The sequence below is a fragment of the Lepus europaeus genome, chromosome 3 (assembly GCF_033115175.1).
Source record: "Lepus europaeus isolate LE1 chromosome 3, mLepTim1.pri, whole genome shotgun sequence".
NCBI classification, from domain to species: domain Eukaryota; kingdom Metazoa; phylum Chordata; class Mammalia; order Lagomorpha; family Leporidae; genus Lepus; species Lepus europaeus.
The window spans coordinates 159,471,097-159,497,924 of record NC_084829.1 but is presented as its reverse complement, the minus strand read 5'-3'; the positions used below and the strand labels follow the sequence as shown (position 1 = coordinate 159,497,924).

The window sequence follows — 26,828 nt, the reverse complement described above, 5'->3', positions numbered from 1 at the left end:
GACTTTCAAATAAATAAATTAATCTTTCAAAAAAAAAAAAAAGTATTACCAAAGTCCCACCATCTGGGCATATTTTATCTACACAATAAATCTACAAAGGTTCCAACTGAAACAAAACCACCGGATTCACTCTAAAAATCTACAAGCATTAATAGGACCAAAGAAAATATGCACCCAGGTTACACTGACAATTCAAGATATACTCCAATATATTGTTCTTTTTTTAATTTGTTTTATTCATTCGAAAGGCAGACCGACATAGATGGGGAGAGAGAGAGGGAGACGGAAAGGGAGGGGGAAGGAAGGATGGCAGGGAGGGCAAGGATGACTGAGAAGGAATCTCCTACCTGCTGGGTCACTCCCCAGATGGCTGCAACAGCTAGGACTGGGCCAGAAGCCTGGAATGCCATCTGAATTTCCCTATATGGGTGGCAAGGGCCCAAGTACTTGGCCATTCTCTGCTGCTTTTCCAGGTACATTAGCAGGGAGCCAGATCAGAAGTAGAAGCAGCCAGGACTGGAACCGCTCTGATATAGGATGTGAAGTTGAGGAGGTGGCTTAACCTGCTTCTCCACAACCCTAGCCTCCACTCTGTTGTTGTTTTGTTTTTGTTTTTGTTTTTGTTTTTGTTTTTTGACAGGCAGAGTTAGACAGCAAGAGAGAGAGAGACAGAGAGAAAGGTCTTCCTTTTTCTATTGGTTCACCCCCCAAGTGGCCGCTACAGCTGGTGCGCTGCACTGATCCAAAGCCAGGAGCCAGGTGCTTCTCCTGGTCTCCCATGCAGGTGCAGGGCCCAAGGTCTTGGGCCATCCTCTACTGCCTTCCTGGGCCACAGCAGAGAGCTGGCCTGGAAGAGGGGCAACCAGGACAGAATCCAGCACCCCGACCAGGACTAGAACCCGGTGTGCTGGCGCTGCAGGCAGAGGATTAGCCAAGTGAGCCGTGGCGCCGTCCCACTCTGTTCTTAATGTATGAAATTGGTATTGAAAGGGAGAGCTCTCATTTGTTGGTTCACTCCCCAAATGCCCCTAATGACTAGAGTGGAGCCGGGAACTCCATCTAGGTTTGCCACATGGGTAATAGGGACCCAACCAACTTGAGCCATCACCTGCTGACTCTCAGGATGTACCTTAGGAGGAAGCTGGAATCAGGAGTGGATCTGGGACTCAAACCTAGGCACTCTGATATGGGTAGGCCAAATATCCATCTGTTATATTTATATATAAAGATTTGTTTATGAGGCAGAGTGATGGAGTGAGAGGTGGTGGTGGTGAGGAAGAGATCTACCGTTTGCTGGTTTACCCCAAATGCTCCAAAGAGCTGGGGCTGGGCTGGGCCGGGCCAAGCCAGGAGCTCCATGTGAGTCTCTCAAGTGGATGGCAGGAATCCTAGGGCTTGGCTATCATCTGCTGCCTTCCAGGCTCATTAGCAGGAAGCTGGGTAGGAAGAAATAGAGGCAGGACTTGATCCCAGGCTCCCCAATAGGAGACACAGGCAATCCAACCAGCTGCTTAATCTGTACAGCACCAGCCCCTACATTCATATTTTAATAAAGGACAATAAAAATCAAACCACAGACAACTGTTAGAGGATTTCGTTTTTGTTTTTTTAATTCTAGTGTAAAACAAATCAGCTCAGGGCTTTTTCCTGAATAAATGATCCCATGGTCTTTTCTGCAGCACTTGCCTCATGTCTAATCAGTCACATAAAACACTGGGTGGGGACAGTCCTTCACACTGTTGCTTGCAATTCCCAAGTGATCAGTATCTTTATTTTCACTTCTGGGTAAGAGAAAAGGCATTTTGGTCCATTAATTCACCTACTCGCTCCTGGAGGACGTTAACCAACTCTGCTATTACGAAGACATGGGTGTCATCAATGTCTTGAATGATGAACTTCTTCCCTAGGGCATTGGATTCATCCAAGTACAGCAAAAACTGCTTCATGGCAGGATCGCTGTAGAGATAAACACACGATTGTAAGACATCTTGTCAAATCACACCGCAGAGACTGAGAAATTAAATTCAGTACATGTTAAGTTTTAGGATGATTTTTAAAATTCTGAACTATTAACCCCTCACTTCTCTTTACCTCAAATGCTTTAGAACTATTAGTACAAGTTTGAGAGCGAGACCATGGTCAGGGTGGCATCCTCTATCGTAGAGCTAGTTCAAGTCCTGGCTGCCTGCTTCTGACCCAGCTTATTGCTAATGTGCCTGGGAAGGCAGTGGAGGACGGCCCAAGTACTTGGGACTGTGCCACCCATGTGGGAGACTAGACTGGAGTTCCTGGCTCCTGGCTTGGGCCTGACCCAGATCTGGCTGTAGCAGCCGCTTGGGGACAAACGAGGGGATGAAGATTTCTCAGTCTTTTCTTCCATGTCACTCTGCTTTTCAAATAAGTTAAGTATATCTTAACAGTCACTCTAGTAAGCTAATGGTGTATGGCAAGAGTCAGGTGTGAATTCAGCTCCTTCACTACCCACTGTGTGACCTTCAGTATGAACTATCCCTCAGAATCTTTGAAGGAAATCCTAAAACATCCACTGGGGGAATACTGGGCTCAAAGAGATCTCCATTCAATTCTATTTTCTTGTGGTTCTTACTTTGAACGAACAGAGTGGTTCCAAGACAAAGAGATATCTCCCTCGTGGTGGGCAATATATATTAAAAGCCCATGTCTCACAGTAGGGTGCTTAGCAAAAGAACATAAACTTCAAATACAGATTTTTATAATTCTCAGAGAAAACACAATCTTTTGATGAACCAAGGAATGTCAATATCAATTGTAAAGATAACAGTGTAATTCGCTGAAAATAAAAAATCAGCTTGCTTTCTTTCAAGTAAAAACATTGATACTGAGTGACGTTAACAACATAAGGGATTATTTCAATCGCTAGATGAGTACAGGTTTGGAGGTAATTCATGGAGTGACATGACTTAACTTTCAAACTGAAGACTTTAAAATGCAGGGATCGTGCTAACTGCTGGGGTAAGAAAAGACAGAGTGTCGGGGCAAGGCGTTAACAGGGAGACCAATCAGTGACTGCAGTAATCCAGGCAAGACATGATAATGATGTGGACTCGGTTGTATGAGTGGAGACTGAATTCTAGTATACTGATGCAAAGCCAACACTTGGCTGAGCTTTGAAAGACAGGAATCAAGGAGACGCCGAGATGATTGGTCTGAACAAATGTGAGGATGGAGTTGTCTTTTACTGAGAGAGGAGAAATGTGGGAAGAAAAGGTTTGCAGTTAAGACCAAGAGTTTGTTGGGGGCTGGTGCTGTGGCATAAGCCTCCGCCTGCAACGCCGGCATCCATACGGATGCTGGTTTGAGTCCCAGCTGCTCCATTTCCAACCCAGTTCCCTGCTAATGTGCCTGGGGAAGCAGTGGAAAATGGGCCAAGTGCATGGGCCCCTGCACCCATGTGGGAGACCTAGAAGAAGCTCTTGGCTTCAGATCAGCTCAGCTCTGGCCATTGTGGTCATTTGGGGATTGAGCCAACAGATGGAAGACCTCTTTGTCTGTAACTCTCTCTGCATCATCAGGCATGATGGGCATAAGGAGAACAAGGTCTCTGAGCTAGCGATGGATGGGCGAGAAAACGGGTCTCTTACAAACAAAATCTTAACAAACAAACTCAAAACCCAAGAGTTTGGTTATAGGCATGTCGTATTTGAGATGTCTACTGCCACCAAGGGGAAAAAGCTGAGTAAGAAGTTGGATGCGAAATTCTGGAGTTCAACAGTGAAGAGTAAAATTCAAGGGCCTTGACAAGGGAGTGAGCATAGCAACAAAGAGTCCAAGTCCACGTCCTGGACATCCCAGCATCAGTCAGAAGAAAAGGACTCAGCCAAGGGCATTATGAACTGACCACTGAGGCGGGAGAAAACCTGTGTCCTGGGAGCTAAATGAACAAAGGTTATTCAGGGGAGGGAGAGAGCAACTGTTTCAAACATAGCTAATAGGTTATAGTAGGAATACGAGCTGGCCGTACTGACCGCTGGATTTGGAAAGCTGCCGATCTCGACCAGGGCAGCTTCAGTGGAGGCACGGGCAGGAAGCTTGAGTGAGGGGCTTCGGAATGGGAGGGAGCAGGAGAGAGAGGACGGAAGCAAGCGTTCTGGGAAATGCTGCTGCCACAGCAGGAGAGCAGAGTGGAGCTGGGAAGGGGCAGATCGGTGGCTGCAGCTCTGGTGCAGCTGAAGGAGGTGCACAGTCAGGGTCCCAGGGGAGCTCACTGGGAGCAGGGTGGCGGCGCAGCTGGAAGCCCGGAAAGGAGACTCTGAAGGGACTGCAGTGACAGTGAGCTGGACTTGGTGGCAGGTGTGACCACGTGCTTGAGTGGCTGCGACAGCGTAGTGGGCAAGCTCACCAGAGAGGGTGGACAGAGACAGGCTGGGGTGTCCACACGGACCCTGAACTCACCAAGAACTGTGAGGAAGACCACTGGAGAGCCGCAGGCAGGCTTCCTGGACCAACCCCCAGTGAAGCTTTGGGCCTTGAGGACTCTAACAGGGAGGCTGAGAGGGTGGCCTGAGGAAGGGAGACTCCTCACTGGGGCTCTGTGGAAGAGCAAAGAACTTTCACAAGTGGCAGTGAGGAGACACGTATCCTATTTTCTAGTCCAACGGTACAAGGAATACGAAAGGGGAGAAGAGGCATCCTTTGATAGGCTTGTGGGAGAAGCAGCGTGCTCAGGAGGAAGGCCTCTCTTAGAGCAGCAAGGAGAGGGGAGGGGATGCTCAGAGAGGCCGATGGTGCAGAGCTCTGCTGTGCTCACCTCGCCGCGTCCCAGAAGGCAGACTGGAGGGGTGGGCAGGGAGGAAGCAAAACCAGCAGACAAACACAGCTGTAAGACTGAGTCCAGGGGTGAAGCGTGGCTGGTAGCCTGTGGCTTTCTGAGCGACACACAGAAAACAACAGGCATGATGGGCATAAGGAGAACAAGGTCTCTGAGCTAGCGATGGATGGGCGAGAAAACGGGTCTCTTACAAACAAAGCAATGGTGAAAACAGTCACAGATTTATGCAAATACAGAAAACGTTAACATTTCACACTTTGAGCACAGAGTCTCTCAGAACGTATTTTATGCAATTAGATAACCAAATGTTTTCTGCTAGCCCTTTACAATAAACTTCAGGTTGAAAGGTGGCAAGTGATGAGAGGGCATTCTAAACTGCCAACGCGGCATGTCACCTCCTTGCCTAGATTCGCACATTCACAGCTGATGCCTACTCGCCCTGGTGACTGGCCGCTAAGAGGCGTTACTGGTGGCAAGGGCTACCCACGGGGAAGAGATTCGCACCATCTCCACAAAGTCAAAGTTACATCACTGAAACCAAGAGGTGCTGGGACTCACACCTGTGCTGATTCAGCTCACCAGTGCTGTCACACTTCCTGCCATTTGCAGCTATCTTTGTATTTTTAGCCATCTCTTGAAACACCTACATTTTAAATTACCTCATATTTTTCTTTAAATAACCCTTAAATCCTAAGCTTAATTCCATGTGGCACAAAACCAAGAATATGATGTGTTAGTTTAATTTTTACCTCAAATAAACTGGTCATATAAAAAAAATTTTGTGTCCCATCCCCGTGTGTGTTCTTCAAATCACCTTGAACTCCAATGGTATATCATCTCCTCCTGGGGAGACACAGTTGACGAATGAGATAGCCCAGAATGACTGCTCAGTGAGACATGGAGATAACTGTCTCTAACATCTATCTGCTAGATACTTTAAGATCCTCATCTCCCACAATCCCCCAGCCTCCCTCCCTACACAGCTTAAACTTTCTTTGCCCTGCTTTTATTAAAATTAACTCACCGGGGGCTGGCGCTGTGGCCCAGCAGGTTAAAGCCCTGGCCTGAAGTGCTGGCATCTCATATGGGCACCGGTTCTAGTCCCGGCTGCTCCTCTTCTGATCCAGCTCTCTGCTGTGGCCTGGGAAAGCAGTGGAAGATGGCCCAAGTCCTTGGGCCCCTGAGCCTGCTTCGGAGACCCAGAAGAAGCTCCTGGCTCCTGGCTTCGGATCAGAGCAGCTCCAGCCGTTGCGGCCATCTGGGGAGTGAACCAGCAGATGGAAGACCTCTCTGTCTCTACCTCTCTCTGTATCTCTTTCTTTCAAATAAATAAAATAAATCTTTAAAAATAAATAAAATTAACTCATCGGCCCTACAGGGTCCCAGGACACAAGTCCCATGAGGTCTTCATCTCCCCTATAGATAACAACCGGACGTTTGGTATTGTCTTGAGGGATTTCTCCTTTAGGAACTCCAAGCAAGAAGTAACTGCCATCCTGACTCACTGGAGCCTACTCTGCCATCATCAAAATTCCCTAAAAAAACATGACACTGCTGACCAATCAGAGGAGGGCCTCCAGCAGCACAGACCAACCAGGTACCTGGACGTGAGCTGCACACGCACCTCTGAACCCCAACTTCAATCTGTAAGAATCTTCACGCCCAACCCCTGAGAAGCTTGGGAACTAAGCAATGGCTGCCCTGCTCCTTCCTCCGTGACACACACTTTCCTCCACTACCTGCACCGTAGTGGGCTTGCAGTGCATCAGGTGAGTGGATCCAGTTTTGGGGGTTCTATAGCAATTTTCAGGGTGTTTTCCAACAATTTTTGAAAAGAGATGGGAAGAAGTAATTTGAGATTGAATTCTCAAGCATATAGCTGAAGTGCAACATGTTATAACTGAAAAAAGACAAAGTTCAAGGGACATTGTATTTTGAAACACAAGGCTCTGGAATATTCTTGTCCGAACACAGGACCATTAAACTTCTACATGGAGGAAGGCTCTGGGAGAACCCGCTGCCAAGGAAACAAAACAGGTGGCAGCATGCGGCACAGCAGGTTAAGCCACCGCGTGCAATGCGGCATCACATATCAGTTCAAATTCCAGACGTTCCACTTCCTATCCTACTCCCTGCTAATGCTCCTAGGAAAGCAGCAAAAGGCGGCCCAAGTACTTGGGCCCCATCACTACAAGTAAGACCTGTGGACAGAGATCAGCATGGCCAGTTCCAGCTACTGAGGCCATTTGGGGAGTGAACCTGTAGATGCAAGATTCTCTCTCTGTAACCCTGCCTTTCAAATAAATAAATTATAAAACAAAAACAAAAACAAAAACAAGTGCCCACGTACATACTTGAAATCCTGGGCTCAGGACTACTCAGAAAAATGCCTTGTCCTGGAAATGTGGAGGGCAGAACCATCAATCACCCCTTACAGCAGCTTGGGCTGGGTCCTGGGTTACCAGGATGATGTCGCTAGCTAGCAAACAGACCTCAAAATTAACTGGTCAAAGTTGTCAGCACTGTCCATCCCAGCAGAATGATAGTCTTTGCTTAGTCAATTTTAAACTATCCTTGTAATAATAATCAGCCAGGAATTCAAGAACTCAGCTTTTTCTAACTGTGCTATATCACTGCCCCCTATTACTTACAATGTTTGCCAGTATTTTAATAGCTCTACTATCTGATTACAGAAAATTCCTCCATCAACCAATTTACATTTTATTAGAATATTGAACTGCACACATTGGTAGTTTTTGTCACTTCCTTGCAGTCTAGAAACAGTATCCTATTCAAAAATACAAAAGCTCAGAAAACAGACTGCTTTCGACTGCACTTGCATCATCATTCATCTCGGCAGCTTGGAGGGTGCTTGCTTTTTCTTTTCCTTTGAGATTTATTTATTTATTTGAAAGGCAGATTTACAGAGAGAGATCTTCCACTCCCTGGTTCACTCCCCAAATGGCCACAATGGCCAGGGCTGACTCCGGCTAAAGAGTCAAGCCCAAGCACTTGGGCCATCTTCTGTAGCTGGGACGTGAACCAGCACCCACTTGCCACAGCACCAGCTCAGGTGTTTGCTTTCGTTTTTTATTTATTTTTTAATATTTATTTATTTATTTATTTAAGGCAGAGTTCCAGAGAGGCAGAGGCAGAGAAAGGGGGGGAGGGAGGGTTCTCCATCTGCGGTTCATTCCCCAATGGCCACAATGGCTGGAGCTGGGCCTATCTGAAGCCAGGAGCTTCTTCCAGGTCTCCCACGTGGATGCAGAGGCCCAAGGACTTGGGCATCTTCTACTGCTTTCCCAGGCCATAGCAGAGAGCTGGACAGGAAGTGCAGCAGCCAGGACTAGACCCAGCACCCATATGGGATGATGGCACGGCAGTAGGCGGCTTTACCTGCTACATCACAGTGCTGGCCCTGGGTACTTGCTTTTTGAAAAACACAACTAGAAGAGGCTGGCACTGTGGTACAGCAGGTTAAGCTGCTGCCTACAGTCCCAGCATTCTATAGGGGAGCTGATTTGAGTTCCAGCTGCTCCAGCTCTGATCCACCTCCCCACTAATGTGCCTGAGAAAGAGGGCCTAAGTGCTTAGGCCACATAGGAGACCTGGATGAAGCTCCTGACTTTGCCCTGGCCAAGCCCTGGCCGTTGTGGCCATTTGGGGAGCAAACTAGTAGATAGAAGACCTCTCTCTCTCTCTGCCTCTATTTCTCCCTCTCTGTAATTCGGAGTTTTGAATAGATAATAAATCTTACAAAAAAAAAGCCCCCCAAAACGACAACTAGAAAATAGCCAGCTCATTTAAAAACTTTTTTTTTTTTTTTTTTTGACAGGCAGAGTGGATAGTGAGAGAGAGAGAGACAGAGAGAAAGGTCTTCCTTTTTGCCGTTGGTTCACCCTCCAATGGCCGCTGCGGCCGGTGCATCTCGCTGATCCGAAGCCAGAAGCCAGGTTCTTTTCCTGGTCTCCCATGCGGGTGCAGGGCCCAAGTACTTGGACCATCCTCCACTGCTTTCCTGGGCCACAGCAGAGAGCTGGCTTGGAAGAGGGGCCACTGGAATAGAATCCGGTGCCCCAACCGGGACTAGAACCCAGTGTGCCGGTGCCGCAAGGCGGAGGATTAGCCTGTTAAGCCACGGCGCCGGCCCTAAAAACTATTTTAAAATCTTGCCAAAAATGAGGCCCAGTGAACACTTTTTTTTCTATGGAACTTGAATCCTATTTATCAAATACTTTTTTTTTTTTTTTGACAGGCAGAGTGGACAGAGAGAGAGAGAGAAAGGTCTTCCTTTGCCGTTGGTTCACCCTCCAATGGCCGCCGCGGTAGGCGCACTGCGGCCGGTGCACCGCGCTGATCCAAAGCCAGGAGCCAGGTGCTTATCCTGGTGTCCCATGGGGTGCAGGGCCCAAGCATTTGGGCCATCCTCCACTGCACTCCCGGGCCACAGCAGAGAGCTGGCCTGGAAGAGGGGCAACTGGGACAGAATCCAGCACCCTGACCGGGACTAGAACCCGGTGTGCCAGTGCCGCAAGGCGGAGGATTAGCCTATTGAGCCGCAGCGCCGGCCCAAATACTTCTTTATCCACTGATTTTCACCATAAATAGAAAGGCAGTAAAGGAACATTAACAACCGGGGTTTAGGCAGAGATCACAAACCTTGACTGAGTTCTACTAACAAAGTTCATCCAGGAAACAAAGAATTATTAAGCACCTCCCATATATGTCTCAGACATGGTTTTGGGTGCCTGGGGAAGTCCAGCGAACAAATCTTACTAAGAAGCGAGGGCTGGAGGCTGGCACTGTGGCACAGTGGGTTGACCCATGTGGGTGGTGGGGGCCCAAATACTTGGGCTGTCTTCTGATTTCCCAGGTTCATTAGCAGGGAACTGGATCAGAAGTGGAGCAGCTGGGACTCCAACCAGTGCTCATATAGGATACTGGTGTTGTAAGCAGTGGCATAGCCCATTGTACCACAATTCTGGCCTCAAAACAAGCATTTTTGATTTAGCTTAGACTTTCATTTTTGGTAAGTCTTGGGAGGAAAAAAAGCCTTATTTTATCCAGGTGGCTTGATTTTTGAATTTACTGAAGCCAGACCTAACTGGCCAGCACTTGAATTGGATTTATTTGCTTCTTTAGTGGAGAATCTGTTAAAAATTACAGGAGGTGTGGGCATTTGGCCCAGAAGTTAAGACGGCAGTTAAAACGCCTGCACCCCACACTAGAGCTCCTGGGTTTGGTCCTAATTCCAGCTTCCTGCGAATGCACACCCTGAGGGACAGCAAGGGATGCCTCAAATAATTGGGTTCCTTCCCTGGGTTGGCCTAGCCAGCTCCAGCTGTTGCAAGCATCTGGGGAGTGAGCCAATGAGTGGGACCCGTCTCTCAAATAAAAATAAGCTTAAAAAAAAACTTACAAGAAGTCGCTGTTTTGGACTAAGCTTCTGCTAAAAGTAAAAAAAAAAAAAAAAAAAAGTCACCCCTGCTAAATCTCCACGTCACAGAGCTGATGTTGTTAATGTGACCTTCAGAGAAACCATGGCTAGAGATAGCTGAACTTCCCAAATAAGCCAGTTTCCACGGGAGAGATCGTGAAATTCTCTTTGCCTTCATCCTCACACACAAAAGGGAACCTGATGTTAACCAAGCCGCTGTCTTCTACTGTCTCCCTCACCCTGACTTACGGGGAGATGACCTTTGAAATGACCAAGCCCCTTTGTTTTTCTGCTTCTGCTTTCCTTGGTCTTTGCCTGTCTATAAAACCATTAGAGGGGCCGCCACTTGCAGTGTTGGCATCCCATATGGGCACTGATTCTAGTCCTGGCTGCTCCACTTCCAATCCAGCTCTCTGCTATGGCCTGGGAAAGCAGTGGAAGATGGCTCAAGTCCTTGGGCTGCTGCACCCACGTGGGAGACCCGGAAGAAACTCCTGGCTCCTGACTTTGGATCAGTGCAGCTCCAGCTGTTTCGGAAGACCTCTTTCTCTCTGCCTCTCCTTCTCTCTCTCTGTAACTCTGACTTTCAAATAAATAAATAAATCTTTGGAAAAGAAAAAAAGAAACTTAAAACACTAGCAGAAGTAAAAACACAGTCCCTCCCCCCGCCGCCGAGAGATAAGTGAATATCAGACCCAGGGGTGAAGAACACACAGAACTGGAAAGGGAAAAACTGATAGCTGACACTCTGTGCTTCTGTATCAGAAAATTATTAAAAGACCAACCAGGAAGACGGCAAGGTTGGTTACGACAATAAATGAGCCCGTCGCGCTTAAAGCTCTTCCAAGACAGCCCAGCAGCCTTGTTCCCAACTTTCAGATCTTAGCCCCCTTAGATTTCCAGGTGGAGACGTCTCCTCTCTGGCGGTTTGTTCTCAATAGTCCAGTCTTTCACACCAAAACAAAAACCAAACCCGAGTTCCTGACCACCTCTCCCCTTTTGCTTCTTATCACAACAAAACCCCTGTGAGAGTCTCGACTTCCTCACCTCATTTCCCCTTTTTGAAGCACAGTGGTCTCCCCTTCCTTGCAGTTTCTGTGGTCCAAACATAGTAAAAGGAAAACTCCAGGAACAAGCACTGTTCTTAGCAGTGTGACGAAGTCTCTCACGGCCCTGCTCGGTCCTGCTGGATGTGCTACCTGCCCCTCAGTCATCTCAGTGACCTCGGCTGTCAGATTACTGCTGTGCTGAGGCGCCCTGATTTTACTCAGTAATTGTCCCCAAAGTGCAAGAGCAGTGAGCTTGCAAATCGGGTAAAACAGAGAGAAGCTGTAAAACGCTTGCTCCAAGTGAAGCGGTGAAAATTCTCCACTTAATAAGCACAGGAAAAAAGTGTGGTGTTGCTTTGATCTGTGATGAGAATCAATCCTCCACTCATGAAATTGCGACGCTAAGAGAATTCCTGTTACTTTTACTCTCACATCTCAAACTGCAAGTTATCACCACAGTGCATCGTAAGTGCTTAGGTAAGAAAGGGAAGGCATTACATTTATGGTTCGGCATCACCAGCGGGTCTGGAAGAGTATTCTCCATGGAGGAGGGGGGACTAACACACTCCAATCTGGCATCTTTCCCATCGGGGGGCTAACACACTCCAATGTGGCATCCTTCCCATCACGCCACTGAAACAGCTCTTATCAAAGATCGATTGCATCTCATCTAGTCTGTCTTCACATCATTCCACCTTTCACCGCTCCTGGTTATAGCCCATTCACCTCCGTGAAACATTTTCTCCTTCAGCTGCTGCAGTCTGTGCTGGGTCACCCATGCCGAAACTCCAGATCTGCACTAACCATAAGGCAACCCACAAGTCACACTCACTACAGAGCAACTGAAATATGGTCAGTCTGTGAGATATGCTGGAAAAGCACAATACACACCGGACTTTAAAGATTGTTTCTTGGGGCTGGAGCTGTGCTATGGTGGGTAAAGCCACACCTGCAGCGCTGGCATCCCATGTGGGTGCCAGTTTGAATCCTGACAGCTCCACTTCCGATCTAGCTCTCTGCTATGGCCTGGGAAAGCAGTGAAGGATGGCCCAAGTCCTTGGGCCCCTGCACCCAGGTGGGAGACCCGGAAGAAGCTCCTGGCTTCAGATCTGCTCAGCTCAGGCCGACATGGTTGTTTTGGGAGTGAACCAGTGGATGGAAGATCTCTCTTTCTGCCTCTCTGTAATTCTGCCTTTCAAATACATTTTTTTTGTTGTTGTTGTTATTTGAAAACTCAGTACAAGCTGAAAGAATATTTTGAATATGTTGGGGTTAAACAAAATGTTCATTTTACCCATTTAAATTTACTTTTAAAAGTGGCTACTAAAAAATTCAAGATTACATATGTGGCTTGCATTCTGTTCCTATTGGAGGGTGCTGCTCGAATCTGTCGGCTGTTGTCCTCGCCCCTTCCCCAGGCTTGCTCACCATCACAGGATACACACCAGCATCTGTGCGATGGCTATCTCAGGGGCACACAAAGGTCACAGGCAGTGTTCCTTCATGGGACAGACACTGGTGGGTGAGCCAGCAAGTGGACAATGAGCAAGACTGTTTCTGGAGTCCAGATTTTTTTTTTTTTTGACAGGCAGAGTAGATAGAGAGAGACAGAGACAGAGAGAAAGGTTTTCCTTTTTGCCGTTGGTTCACCCTCCAATGGCCACCGTGGCCGGCGCATCGCGCTGATCCGATGGCAGGAGCCAGGTGCTTCTCCTGGTCTCCCATGCGGGTGCAGGGCCCAAGCACTTGGGCCATCCTCCACTGCACTCCCGAGCCAAAGCAGAGAGCTGGACTGGAAGAGGAGCAGCCGGTACAGAATCCGGCGCCCCAACCGGGACTAGAACCCAGTGTGCCGGCGCCGCAGGCGGAGGATTAGCCTATAGAGCCGTGGCACTGGCCTGAAGTCCAGATTTTGAAGACTGGGCAATCACCAAGCCCTGTAGGTTACACTGCTTTGGTGAACTCAACCTTGCCCGGGATGGTCTCTGGTTTCTTCTTTGGCATGTGTGCAAAGGGGTTCAAGAAACCGCTAATGGGCTCTTTCTCCTTAAAGGTCAGTTTGTAATGAAGGCAACAGAGTTCCTACGATCTTACAGGCCCTGTAACTCTGGTCACCTTCTGATGGCTGGAAGAGAATACGAGTACCCTTTCTCTCCAGGACTACGCTGATCAATTTTGATCAAAAATCGTTGGAAATGATGCCAACTACACTAATGCAACGGAGACACTGAATTCTGCCCCCCACCCCGAAGAAATTTAGCGACAAAACATTTCACTTTTTAAAAGTGCAGAAAACGGAAAGACTTGATTGCATTCCGACCTTAGAAAACAAAACAAAAAAGGGACTTGGTCTCAGGAAAGGTCAGACGTGTTTGACGCAGTATGTAAACGAGGTATCAAAACTACTAACCATTCTATGAGCACGCCTTTCAGGACGTTGACCATCTTCGTCCAGCCGGAAGGGGCAGAGGATCTCAACCAAGCTAATAAGAAAGGACAAGGCGGACACATCACTCGGAAGTAACGGCCACTCCACGTCAGTATAAACAGCGAAGTCTATGAGAGCCGAAGCCAGCACAAAGGAGACACGCAGCCAATCTGGTCTTTTAACAAAACGGAGTCTGTGCGGAGCCGTCCACCACGCACACTACACCTGCAGCTCCAGCCGCGGCCAGCCGAACCCCACAGCCGCGCCGTGCCGCGCCCCGCGGGAACGCAGGCCCCGTACTCCGGCCCCACCGGACCCTAAGCCGCGGTTCTCCCCGGGGCCGGACCGGGAGGTCGGGGGTGGGGGGCGGTTCTTCCCGGACCAGACCGGGAGGTCGGGGGTGGGGGCGCGGTTCTTCCCGGGCCGGACCGGGAGGTCGGGGTGGGGGAGCGGTTCTTCCCGGACCGGACCGGGAGGTCGGGGTGGGGGGCGGTTCTTCCCGGGCCGGACCGGGAGGTCGGGGTGGGGGGCGGTTCTTCCCGGGCCGGACCGGGAGGTCGGGGTGGGGGGCGGTTCTTCCCGGGCCGGACCGGGAGGTCGGGGTGGGGGGGGCGGTTCTTCCCGGGCCGGACCGGGAGGTCGGGGGTGGGGGGGACACAGCCACTGCGGGCTCCTTCCCCGGGTAAACCGCGTCCCCCAGGCCCTGAGCACTGAGCCCCAGGCGCGGCGGGCGCCCCCTGACCCCTCCAACCGCTACCCCGGGGCCCAGGGCACGGAAACCCACCGCCGCGTCAGAGCGGGGCGTACTCCTGCGCCCCAGCACCTGGAGGGCAGACTTCCGGGTCTTTCTGCGCCCTCTCTTCCCGGGAACGCCCGGTCTCCCACGCGCCTCACCCCGCCGGCCTGCCCCAAGCTCGCCACGCACCGCAGCCCACAGACCCGGCGGCTCCCAGACGTCCCGCAGCGCGCGCGCGGCTGCCCCGTTACGTCATCGCGCCGGGGACGCTCTGTGGGCGGAGCGCGCCGGCGGGAGGCGGGGCGCGCTGGGCGCGTGGGCGGGGCCACGGGCCGCCGCCGCCGAGTGGAAGGCCGGGGGCGGCCGCGCCGGCAGGGTGGGCTCCGCGGCGCCGGGGTTCCCGGTGAGCGGCCGGGGCGGGCCGTGTCCGCGAGCCGGCAGGTAGGAGGACCGGGAGGTCGGGCTCGCGAGGGCGGACGGGGGCGGCGGCGCGTGGGAGGGCGGTGGTGGGCGAGGCCGCGCGGCGTGAGGGGCGCTGTGCGGTCCTCGGGGCCCGCGTGTCCTCTGGCGTCGGCTGCCCTGCTGCGGGCGCTGCGAGGCCGGGTCCCCGCGGGGGCGGCGGAGGGGCCGCGGAGCCCCCGCCGAGGCCGGCCCGGAGCGCGCTCTGCGGAGGCGCCTGCCCGCTGAGGTCCGCGCGGCTTTTTGCCGGTTCCCCGCGTGGTCCCTCGGGGTCCAGCCGCGATCCCCGAGCCTTCCCTTGCGTCCCGGGCGCTCGTTGCTGGCGAGTGCCCTTGGCTCCCCGTGGGCGTTGGCTGGGGGTTCGGGGTGCTGGCCGGACGCCCGCGCTGGGGACCTGTTTGTGACCTGCACTCCGCCCGCCCCCTCCCGCTAAACACCTGCCTTTCCTTCGCGTGTCTCTCCAAGTCACCCGGTTTTAAAGCCGGCATCCGCTGGATCAGGTTGTGCACCTGAGTGCCAAACCGTGTTCTAGACGTTTGCGGTCTATTGGTGAAGGTACAGAGAGCCGCTAAAACGTTAAGGACAAAATGCCAGGTGGTGACGCGGTAGGGATTGTATGGAGAGTGTCAGAAATGGTCTTTAGGTAGATTTCTGAATTAAAAAAAAAAAAACTGATACCAGCAAAATACTAGCGATTTTAATAATAGTAAGATAATCCGTAACTTCCAAGACTAAACGTTATCTGGAAGTTAGTTAAACTAAGGCATTAGGTCCTTTAGGGAGAAAATTTTAATGCTTTACTGAAACACACGGAAGACTTGAGTAATGGAGAGATACATCATATTCATGATCGGAAGGCGCGATATCAAATAGACGTCGGCTTTCTCCAGGGCTGTAAATTTAGTGCAATGCCAGTTAAAATCACTGTGTTGGTTTCTCATGAAACCCAGACTTCAAAATTTATATAAAAAGGCAAAGGACCAAGAATAGCTAAGTCAGTCTTGAAGAAGAAAAAAGCTGAAGTTCTTTCTTGCGAGGTATCAAAGCATAATATAAAACCGTAATCATTAAGACAGGGTGGTGTTGGTTCCGGGATAGAAAAGGAGACTCCTGGGGCAGAAGAGAGAGCCCTGAAGCACACCCATGTACATCCGGGGGCTTCGTGTGCCACAGAGTGATGCCGGAACACCGGCTCTTCGGCAAATGATGCTGAGAGCTTGATGTTCCCGTGGAACAAGGCAAGGATTAGATTCCGGCTTCACACCATTCACAGCAGGCATTTCCGGATGGGTTAATAATCTGAATGTGATACATCTGCAAGATACTTAGAAAAAACATACCTCCCTAAGAAACATTTTTTGTTTTCTTTGTTAAATAAATATAAGATGTACCATTACAATCATTTTAGGTGTACTGTTTTAATATCTTCTAGTTCAGTGGCATTCACATTGTGCAACCATCACTAGCGTTCACCCCCAGAGTTTTTTCACCCGATTGAGAAGGATTTCTTAGGCTACAAAAAGCACTGTGGAGGATGCTGTTGCATGACTCCACATGAGAAGTTTATGGTTGTTTGAACTGTACAAGTGTGGTAGCAGTGCAGATGCCGAAAAGTGGGTGGATCTGAGATGTGTGTGATGGCAGGGAACAGGAATTGTGCGTGGCTTGGATATGGAGTGAGCAGAAAACAAAGAGTCACGGGCAACACCTAAACTTGTTTTTTGCTTGAGCTACAAGTTTGATCGTTTACTAACAATTCAAAACCTTTTACATAAATTAGTGATGGAGAAGGTAAGTGCAGGAAGACTTTGGGGAGAAAAAATAATTCTGTTTCGGACAGTTAAGAGAAGGGCGTTTTGGACATGTGAGTGGAAATGTAGTTGTTGGGTTGATAGTCTGGGAACAGAGTCTGGCTAGAGGTACTCTGGGATCACTGGCATGTGGGTATTTAAAACTTGTGTGTGTAAGGTTCGGATTCCGGTATATTACACAGAAAACGGTGATGGCTTCAGTTTTCAAAGATTGCATAGGCAGGTGGTCCGTGGCTGGTGTGACAGCAGTTCGGTGGTCATCAGGGACAGGGGTTCCTTTGTCGCGCTCTCCTGCCCTCCTTGGCATGCCGCCTCCTGCCTGGCATGGCTCACTTCCTGCTGTCACTTGCTTATTCTAGCCAAGTGGGAAACGTGGAGGAGGAAGAAAGGCACACCGTCTTTAAAGCTCCTTCCTAGAAGTTGCACGCGACACATCTGTTATGTTTTATTCATCAGCTCTTAGTCAATGACCACACTTACCTGGAGGGAAAGATGATGTAGTCTTTATTGAGGTATTTGTGTCCCTAGCTACAATTCAGCCTCTTTTTTTTTTTTTTTTGACAGGTAGAGTGGACAGTGAGAGAGAGAGACAGAGAGAGAGAAAGGTCTTCCTTTGCCGTTGGTTCACCCTCCAATGGCCGCTGCGGTTGGCGCGCTGCAGCCGGCGCACCGCGCTGATCCGATGGCAGGAGCCAGGTGCTTCTCCTGGTCTCCCATGCGGGTGCAGGGCCCAAGCACTTGGGCCATCCTCCACTGCACTCCCTGGCCACAGCAGAGAGCTGGCCTGGAAGAGGGGCAACCGGGTACAATTCAGCCTTTATCAGTAAATTAAAGGAGTGAAATGATGTCTAATTCCTTCTCCAGCCAGAGCGGTCATGCTATTCCTTTGAGGCTCCCAGTAACATCTGTTGTTAAATTTAATGGATTTTTAAAAAAATTGTTTCATGTGTTACTCATAATATCTCCCTTGTTAGTTTCCTATCTTTACCTTGTTAGTCTCCTATAATTTCTCTTTACCTAAAGTCAGTGTTTCAGTTATAATATGACCAGCATCATAACCCCAAAAGCCCTTTTAAATTAAAACTAACAAGCTGACCCTGAAATTATAGCAAAGCCTGAAGCACCTAAACGAATCCGTCTTGAAATGGAGGAAGGAATCTGGAAAATTTATACTGTCTGGTATCAAGATTTACTATAAAACTGAGATAACCAAGACAGTGTGGTATTTACATGAGGACAGACAGATTGTTCAATGGAATGGAATAGAGAATCCAGTCCATACTTCCATAGACAGTTTCTGAACATGACACTGAGTCAGTTCAGTGGGGAACAGAAAGTTATTTCAACAAGTGGTGCTGACTATTGGATACCCATATAGTGAAAAAAACCTCTGCTTCCGTCTTAGCCAATACATAACAGTTAACTTGAGAAAATCATAAACCTAAATGTAAAAGCTAAAACTGTCTTTTAGACAAGATCATGAGCAGACATGTAATTTTGAGATAAGCAGCCATGACCAGGACCCAGGGTGCAGTAACCATTAAAAAAAAAAAAAAAAACTGATGAAAGAAACGTCATCAAAATCACAGCTTCTGGGGCCAGCGTCGTGGCACACCAGGTTAAGCCACCCCTTGCCACGCCGGCATTCCTTTTTGGAGCACCAGTTCGAATCCCTGCTGCTGTGCTTCTAATCTAGCTGCCCGCTAATGCTCCTGGGAAAATGGCTCAGGTACTCAGACTCCTCCTGCCTTGCACATTGGAGATCCAGATGGAGGTCTCGTCTTCTGACTTGGGCCTGGTCCAGCCCTCACTGTTACAGCCATCTGGGGAGTGAACCAGTGAGTGGAAGATCTCTTTCTCTTTGTCTCTCCCTTTCCTATCGCTCTGCCTTGCAAATAAATCTTTTAAAAAAATTAAAACTTCTGTTCCATTGATAGATACTTTTAAGAAAATGAACAGGCAAATCATATATGGAGAGAATCTTCCCAGTATGTTAGTATGCGTATCTGATAAAGGATTTGTTTCTAGGTTGTAAAGAACTAGTAACTCATTAAAAAAATACATTTTTTAAATTGGGTAAAAGATGTAACAGATAATTCACACAAAAAATAGCTACGATGCATTTGAAAACTGTAATTTTCAGGGAATTGCAAAAGAAAACCAAATTGAGATAACATATGTACCCAACGAGGCAAAATCAAACAGGCCAGTAGCATCAAATACTGGCAAGGACATGGAGCATGTGCACCTCTTCTGCTCCATTATTCCTGTTTGTGGTTGTAAAATAGTACAATTGTATTGGAAAAATATTTATCAGTGTCTTAGAAAGTTGAATGTGAGGTTGGCGCTCTGACATAGCGGATAAGCTGCCACCTGCAGCACCAGCATCCTATATGGGCACCGATTCAGTTTCTGGCTGCTCTACTTCCCCTCCAGCTCCCTGCTAATGGCCTGGGAAAGCAACAGAGGATGGCCCAAGGGCTTGGATCCCTGCACCTACCTGGGAGACCAGAAGAAGCTCCTGACTTCACCCTGGCCCAGCTCTGGTCGTTGTAGCCATTTGGGGAGTGAACCAGTGGATGGAAGATCTCCCTGTCTCTCTCTATCCCTCTCTGTAACTTTGCCTTCCAAATAAAATCTTTGAAAAATATGTTGAACGTATATCTGTTCTGTGAGTTGGCAGTTCTACCCCTCAGTATTTAATAAGAAACGAAAGCAAGATTTTATCAGAATGCTCATAGCTGCTTATGATAATCTATGATTGTTATATAGAAAAAGGGGCTTTGCAGATAGAATTAATGTTACAAACATTAAATAGCCTAGTACAGTTACATGGGCCCTCAAAAGTGGAGAAAGAAAGCAAAGGAGTCAGAGATGTGGCAGCGTGAGAAAGATAAGCGCTTGGCAGCTCTGAGATTAAGGCGTTACCTGCAAAGACCAGAGGGAGGCCTCCGGGAGCTGGGGTGGCTCCCAGATAACCAGTGGGGAAATGAAGACTTCAGTCCTACAGCCCAAAGAAACAGTTCTGCCAGTAACTTGAAGGGACTGAGGTCCGCCTACAACCTGAAGGAGCCTATAAGTGGATTCACCTCCAGAACTTTTAGTAAGGGGCCCCAGGACTCGGGCCATCTGCTGCTTTCCCAGGCCGTAGCAGAGAGCTGGAACAAATGCATGATTTCAGAGGTAATTGACTTAATGGCATATTATCAAGCAAATGCAGTATATGAAAATTAAGTCGTAATTCTAACACACCCATGGTGTAAAACAAAACACTACTCAATATATATATATATATATATATATATTTGACAGGCAGAGTGGACAGTGAGAGAGAGAGACAGAGAGAAAGGTCTTCCTTTTCCATTGGTTTACCCCTGCAATGGCCACTGCAGCCGGCGCACCGCGCTGATCCGAAGCCAGGAGCCAGGTGCTTCCTCCTGGTCTCCCATGCGGGTGCAGGGCCCAAGGATGTGATGATACTAAGCAGTTATATGTATCTGAGGGGCCCAGTGCTGGGTTTTATTTTCCTTTTTTTTTTTTTTCCCAAAAAAGATATTTAATAAAGTATCTATGTTTCTTCTGCTGCTTTCCCAGACGTATTAGCAAGGAGCTGGATCAGAAGTGGAGCAGTCAGGACTTGAACTGGCACCCGTATGGGATGCCGGCACTGCAGGCTGTGGCTTTTACCCACTATGCCACAGCATATGTATATATATATGTGTGTGTGTGTGTGTGTATATATATATATATTTAAATTTGTATATGTTTACATATATATATTTAAATTTATTTGAAAAACAGAGTTTCACAGAGTGGTAGAGAGAGGAGAGGAGCCAGGAGCTTCTTCTGGGTCTGCTATGTGCGTGCAGGGGTCCAAGTACTTGGGCCATCTTCTGCTGCTTTCCCAGACATATTAGCAGGGAACTGGATGGGAATTGGAACAGCTGGGACTCGAACCGGTGACCATATGGGATACTGGCACTGCAGGGTGTGGCTTTTACCTGCTGCACCACAGCATTGGCCCCCAACACTGGTATCTGAGGGCAGACCACAGACCCCACCATAACCTCAGGAAGGGCAGGGGGCTCTGCTGCCTTAGGTCTCAGCTGCCTGTGCCTGTGACAGGTGTTTGAGTAAGGAAGGGGAAGGAGTAAGCAGATGTGAGAATGACACTAGAAGGCAGGTGACAGTAGGAGCTAGAGGGAGTGGTCCAGTGCTGGTGATGCTGAGAGGGAGTGGACTGCGGGTTCTGGGGGAGACCTGGGTCCTGCGGAGGGAGGTGGACAGGAGGTGGTAACAGCAGCCCCAGGGTTGAGGGAGAGTTATTTTTCCTTTGTTTTTGATGGAAAAACATTGGACAACCAGCATTTTTGCCCAGAAAGAGGCTGTGTGTGAAGATTGAGAAAAGATCTTTAATGAATTGAAGTCCCCGTGGAAGTGAAAGGTGGAATCTGGAAGATCGAGGGGGGCTTTCCCATGCAGGAAGGGATAATCCCTTTTCCCAGAACTGAGAGCGGAACAGGTGAAGATCCACGTAGAGCTGGTGCAGGCGGTACAGAAAAAGGCACGTTTGTAGGCCAGCGCAGCCTTCCCATGGTTAGAAGCCTGGGCTGGGTGCCCCACTTGCCACGGCCCCTTCCAGGGGGAGAGATCGCCACAGTTGTCGGTTCAGAGCCGTGAGGGAACGCCGGCTGTGATCCAGAGCGTTTCTGTGTAAGCGCAGTCGCCAGCTTTTTGTCCCGGGGAAGGAAAGGTTTGTTTCAGCTCCCTGGAGGTTACAGTTCAGCGCCAGGTGACCCGTGGCCTCTTGTCTGGTGGAAGCCCAGCGTGGTGGTCCCAGAGGCAGAGAGAAGCCAGGCCTGACTTGAACCCCATTCATATGCAACGCTCTCAGGGGCTCCACCCTCTGAGGGCACACCCCAGTTGACCTAAAGACCTCCTATGAGCCCCACCTCCTAGCCACTGCAGTTAGACAAGGCTCCACCCGTAATCCATGAAGCATTAACATGAAGACATCGGAGTGTAGACTGCTGCATGTACCCTTAAGAGTAAGCATTTCTGATAAATAATGAGATTGCACAGAAAGCTACCTCATTTCTAAGATACCAGTAATTTAAAGTGGTTTCTCATTTTTAAATTTATTTTATTTATTTTATTTTTATTTTTTTTTTATTTTTGACAGGCAGAGTGGACAGTGAGAGAAAGAGACAGAGAGAAAGGTCTTCCTTTTGCCGTTGGTTCACCCTACAATGGCCGGCGTACCGCGCTGATCTGAAGGCAGGAGCCAGGTGCTTCTCCTGGTCTCCCATGGAGTGCAGGGCCCAAGCACTTGGGCCATCCTCCACTGCACTCCCGGGCCATATCAGAGAGCTGGCCTGGAAGAGGGGCAACCGGGACAGAATCCAGCGCCCTGACCGGGACTAGAACCCTGTGTGCCGGTGCCGCTAGGCGGAGGATTAGCCTGTTGAGCCATGGCACCGGCCCGGTTTCTCATTTTAAATAGTTTCCACGTTAATACCTAGCCTGGTATTTACAATTTTGTGTTCTAGTTTATTAATAAACTCTCTGCCCTGCTAAACTAAAGAATAACAATTCAAGTTCTTGTTTTGGCCTTGAGTATAGGTATGGGGGCAGGGTGAGGACATCATAGTCTTCATATCTGGAGTGCAGTGAGGCACAGGATGATTTGAGAGGGCTGGAGGCAGGGCGGGAGGCCTGGAGGATGTGTGGATTGTTTAGAAGAGAGCGAGCTGACCAGGGACAGCAGAAAAGCTTAGGGCCAACCCTGAATTGTCTTGTCCACTCCCTCCCCACCGCCATTGTGTAGGAGCAGAGAGCACACATTTCAGGTGAGGGGTGCAGGATAAGGAGAGAGGGCTCGCGTTGAGGAGCCAGCAGAGGGCGCCTGATGGGCTGCACTGTGGCATTGAGGCTGGTGGGGGGCGAGCATAGCCACAGAATGGCTGTGCACTCTGGGAAGAGCAAGGGAGCAAGGCTTGGGGTGACGGGAGAGCAGGTGAACTAGAAATAAGTCTCAGAGAGCTGAGCGTTAGAGAGTTCATAATGGAGCATTTTATTCTAGAGAACATTGCCAAGGCCAGTGCTCTATGCGAGGAAATAAGATGGGGGGAGGGTACTCAGATTTCTACATCATGGTAGGAGATGAGTTTAAGTTAATCCAAAAAAGGTTTGTTGGCCAAAGAAATTGTCCTGAAGAATACTTGTGTGTTCTACAGTTGACTCTTTGTAGTAGATGTGAAGGTTGGAAGAAGCAGCAGGTGCTTTTGCTCTTCATTTTTAGTGCAGTTTTCATGAACTAAAACACAAATCTGTACATTAGCTCTGCTCTCGTTCTCAGAGTGCCCGCCTCGTTTGTTAAGGTATGCACATCATTTTTAAAAAAAGATTGATTCATTCAAAAGGCAATTGGAGGGAGAGTCAGAGAAATCTTCCATTCACTGGTTCACTCCTCAGATGGCTACAGTAGCCAGGTCTGGGCCAGGCCAAAGCCAGAAATTCCATGCGGATCTCCCGCACGGGTGGCAAGGGCTCAAGCACTTGGGCCATCTTCCACTGCCTTGCATTCGTAGGGAGCTGGATCAGAGGTGGAGCAGCTGGGACGTGAACCGGCCCAAAAAGGCTGCCAGCATCACATGCATCGGTTTAAGCTGCTGAGCCCATTTTTGCCATTATCTGTGTCTCATAGAGAAGTGGCAGTAAGTAACCCATGAAACAAATGAGAAAATAAGAAACAATGACCTTTAAAACAATGCTGCTTAAATTAGTTTGATTAGTCACCAACCTGTGTTAAGAGTCACAGATAAGAAACAGTCGAAACCTTTTTCTGTAGTGTTATCTCTACAAACATTTCTTTTTTTTTTAACATGTCTTACTCCTGTACAGCAAGTAATTTCCCCCTAATCTCTAGGCTGCTGCAAGTTTTTGTTTTGTTTTTCTGGAAGTTTTTAATAAGTTGAACCAAGGGATTATTTCTCACCTGAGTCCCTCCTGGCACCTTCTATTCCTTTATAACAATAACAACAGAGAAGTATCCAAAGTACTGATGGGTTCTAGAATACTGAGTTGTTCTAGAAATGATTGCATCATATTCAGATCAGCTTAACTCACTGGTGAATCAGTTGGCCAACAGTTCTCCTCCCTTGATAGATGCCAACAGTTGACAATTAAATTTCAAAGACTGAAGCACAGTTGGGTAACACCCTGAAGAGCCAGAGAAAAGCTGAGCACTTCTACGGATTCTAAGTACATCTCCCCTTTGGAGCTGTGTTTCTGCAGGGCCTTCAGTCATCAGACATAAATATGCATAGATATATTTAAAGATTGATTTATTTATTTGAAAGAGTTACAGAGAGAGAGATCTTCCTTCCCCAGATGGTTCACTCGCCAGATGGCTGTAACAGTGAGGGGCTGGGCCAAGCCAAACTGGGAGCCAGGAGCTTCTCTGGGTCTCGCATATGGGTGGCAGGGCCCCAGGCACTTGGGCCATCTTCTGCAAGTTCTCCAAGGCCATTAGCAGGGAGCTGAATGGAAAGTGGAGCAGAGTTGGGGCACAAACAGACACCCACATGGGATCCAGCATTGCAGGCAGTGGCTTTATCCACTACGTCACAAAACCAGCTGCTGCTCATGTTTTTTTTTTTTTTTTTTTTTTTTTTTGACAGGCAGAGTGGACAGTGAGAGAGAGACAGAAAGGTCTTCCTTTGCTGTTGGTTCACCTTCCAATGGCTGCCGTGGCTGGTGCACTGCGGCCGGTGCACCGCGCTGATCCGAAGCCAGGAGCCAGGTGCTTCTCCTGGTCTTCCATGGGGTGCAGGGCCCAAAGACTTGGACCATCCTCCACTGCACTCCTGGGCCATAGCAGAGAGCTGGCCTGGAAGAGGGGCAACCGGGACAGAATCCGGCGCCCCGACTGGGACAGAATCTGGTGTGCCAGCGCCGCAGGCGGAGGATTAGCCTACTGAGCCGCGGTGCTGGCCAGTTCATGTATTTTGAAAGAGACGTTTAATCTTTAAATGTCATTATGCTCTGGTTAATTATTTATATTTTCTTATTTCCTACTAATCACTTCACAATTGGATATAGGTTGAAGAATAATCAAAGTACTAACAAAATATTATTCTGGTAAGTCTCAGTGCTGAGAGAGCACACATCCATCCACTGGTTCACTCCTCCAAATGCCTGCAGTGTTGGAGGGACCAAAGCGGGAATTGGACACTCAATCCAGAACTCCCACATGGGTGGCAGGAACCCTACTTCCTGAGCCATTACTTTTGGCTCCCAGCATCTGCATTGGCAGGAGCTGGAACTGGGAGCCAGAGCTGGGAATTGAACCCAGGTACTCTGGTGTGGACGGTGGGTGTCTTGACTGGTGCCTGAACTGCTGGACCAAGTGCCCACCCCTGCTTTCATTTTTTAAGGAAGAAATATTTTTTAGATGGAAAGGTATTTCCTGATACTGAGAAATCTAACCCTGGGGACAGTCTGCTGTGTCGGCAACCTGTTCTGATAGTTGAAAGAAATGTTTTTAACAAGATGCTAAACCTGTGCAATGGTTCTACCTACACAGGATGTCCCTGGCTGCGTACTGTGTCGTCTGTTGCCGAAGAATAGGCACGTCTGTTGCCTCTCCGCAGAGTCTCGCGCGCTGGAGAGAGATCCGTGAGTGTACTTGGAGCAGACACGTTTCTGGTAGAAGCAGTGATGGGATGGTGGCGGTTCCAGAGGGAGCCGCAGAACTTTCTTCACCCGTGAGACGTCTCCTGCTTGTCTGTCTTCCTTGACTAATGGTCTGCCCTGGATTTGTAGACCCAGACCCTTACACACTCTGTTTTCTTGGAAACTCTTTTCCATCCCTTACTCTCTCTGTCAAATTCATATTCCTCCTTCTACACTAAATATCACCGCGTTATCATCTGTAAAACAAGGGACCAGGCATGTGTTTTAGGTCCTAGGAATGCCGTGGTGAGCAAGGGGGAGGTTGTCCCTGTGCCATTGAGGCCGGGAGCTGTTCTGATGTCCTCTGCACTGGCCTTGCCCTCCTCCAGCCAGCTTTCCCTGACACCCTGGGCCAGGTTCTGTGTGTCCCTTGTCTTTCCAGAGAGTCAGTGCAGAACTTGGCTAGCCATCTGACTCCCCCCATAGACCATAAGCCTGCTAATGTTTACTGTTACATCCTATTGTTTATTCCTTTAAAAAAAAAAAAAAGGTTTATTTATTTATTTGAAAGAGTTACACAGAGTAGGAGAGGCAGAAAGAGAGACAGAGAGAGAGGTCTTCCATCTGCTGGTTCACTCCCCAGTTGGCCACAGCGGCTGGAGCTGTGCCCATCCAAAGCCAGGAGCTTCTTCCGGGTCTCCCATGAGGATGCAGGAGCCCAACGACTTGGGCCATCTTCTTCTGCTTTCCCAGGCCGGAGCAGAGAGCTGGATCAGAAATGGAGCAGCCGGGACTTGAACTGGTGCCCATGTGGGATGCTGGCACTGCGTGTGGTGGCTTTACCCGCTATGCCACAGCACCAGCCCCTTGTTTATTCTGATAGATAGCGTGTAGTAGGTGATCACAGTGTTTGTTGAATGGAAGAGTGAAGTCCCTGTTCTAAGCATGTATTTCCTTTGTTTGTAAAATGAGGAGACTGGCCTAGATCATCTTTCGTTCATCTGATAAGCAGCAGTATTTACTGACTGTGCAGTATGCCAGGTGCTGCAGGTGTGCTAGGACCTACAGATACAGCGTTGACTAAGTCCTTGTTCCCATGGCGCTCCCTCTTTTTTTTTTTTTTTTGATTTATTTATTTTATTTGAAAGGCAGAGTTACAGAGAGAAGAGGTAGAGAGGTCTTCCATCCATTGGTTCACTCCCTAAAGAGCTACAACAGCAGGATCTGAAGCCAGGATCCTAGAGCTTCTTCGAGTCCCACACGGGTGCAGTGGCCCAAGGACTTCCCAGCCCACAACAGAGAGCTGGATCGGAAGTGGAGGAGCTGGGACTCGAACTGGCGCCATGTGGAATGCCAGCACTGCAGATGGTGGCATTTCCCTGCTGTGCCACAGCGCCAGCCCCTCCCTTTTCATTTTTAAGA

General features: G+C 49.0%; 2 protein-coding genes across 6 annotated transcripts in view; one reads left to right on the top strand and one right to left on the bottom strand.

Annotated features, from left to right (window-relative positions):
- Positions 1–1,597: 1,597 nt before the first annotated feature.
- On the bottom strand, positions 1,598–14,722 carry GTF2H5 (general transcription factor IIH subunit 5). 3 transcript variants are annotated; one of them, XM_062186986.1, is made up of 3 exons: positions 14,650–14,722; positions 13,707–13,779; positions 1,598–1,956 (listed from the first exon to the last, which is right to left on the bottom strand). In XM_062186986.1, the coding sequence occupies exons 2-3, from the start codon at positions 13,739–13,741 to the stop codon at positions 1,776–1,778; spliced, it is 216 nt and encodes a 71-aa protein (XP_062042970.1). In that variant the 5' UTR covers positions 13,742–13,779; positions 14,650–14,722; the 3' UTR covers positions 1,598–1,775. The 3 variants fall into 3 exon arrangements, with proteins under 3 accessions (XP_062042970.1, XP_062042972.1, XP_062042971.1); XM_062186988.1 differs by having other exon boundaries at positions 14,619–14,690; XM_062186987.1 differs by lacking the exon at positions 14,650–14,722 and adding an exon at positions 14,509–14,612.
- Positions 14,723–14,824: 102 nt separating this feature from the next.
- Positions 14,825–26,828, top strand: part of SERAC1 (serine active site containing 1) — a 59,820-nt gene continuing 47,816 nt past the window's right edge. For 2 of the 3 annotated variants that reach the window (XM_062186984.1, XM_062186983.1), the window contains exons 1-2: positions 14,825–14,901; positions 25,318–25,409. In XM_062186984.1, the coding sequence (XP_062042968.1) occupies positions 25,319–25,409 (91 nt within the window). In that variant the 5' untranslated portion in view covers positions 14,825–14,901; position 25,318. Of the gene's footprint in view, positions 14,902–25,317; positions 25,410–26,828 lie in introns of those variants that run through there. The other variant, XM_062186985.1, reaches the window with a different exon arrangement.

Excerpts from the sequence above, each read along its gene's own strand:
- GTF2H5 (XM_062186986.1), bottom strand. The coding sequence starts at position 13,741 with ATGGTCAACGTCCTGAAAGGCGTGCTCATAGAATG. Across the intron at positions 1,957-13,706 it reads AAAGGCGTGCTCATAGAATG|CGATCCTGCCATGAAGCAGT; the intron begins GTTAGTAGTTTT and ends TTATCTCTACAG.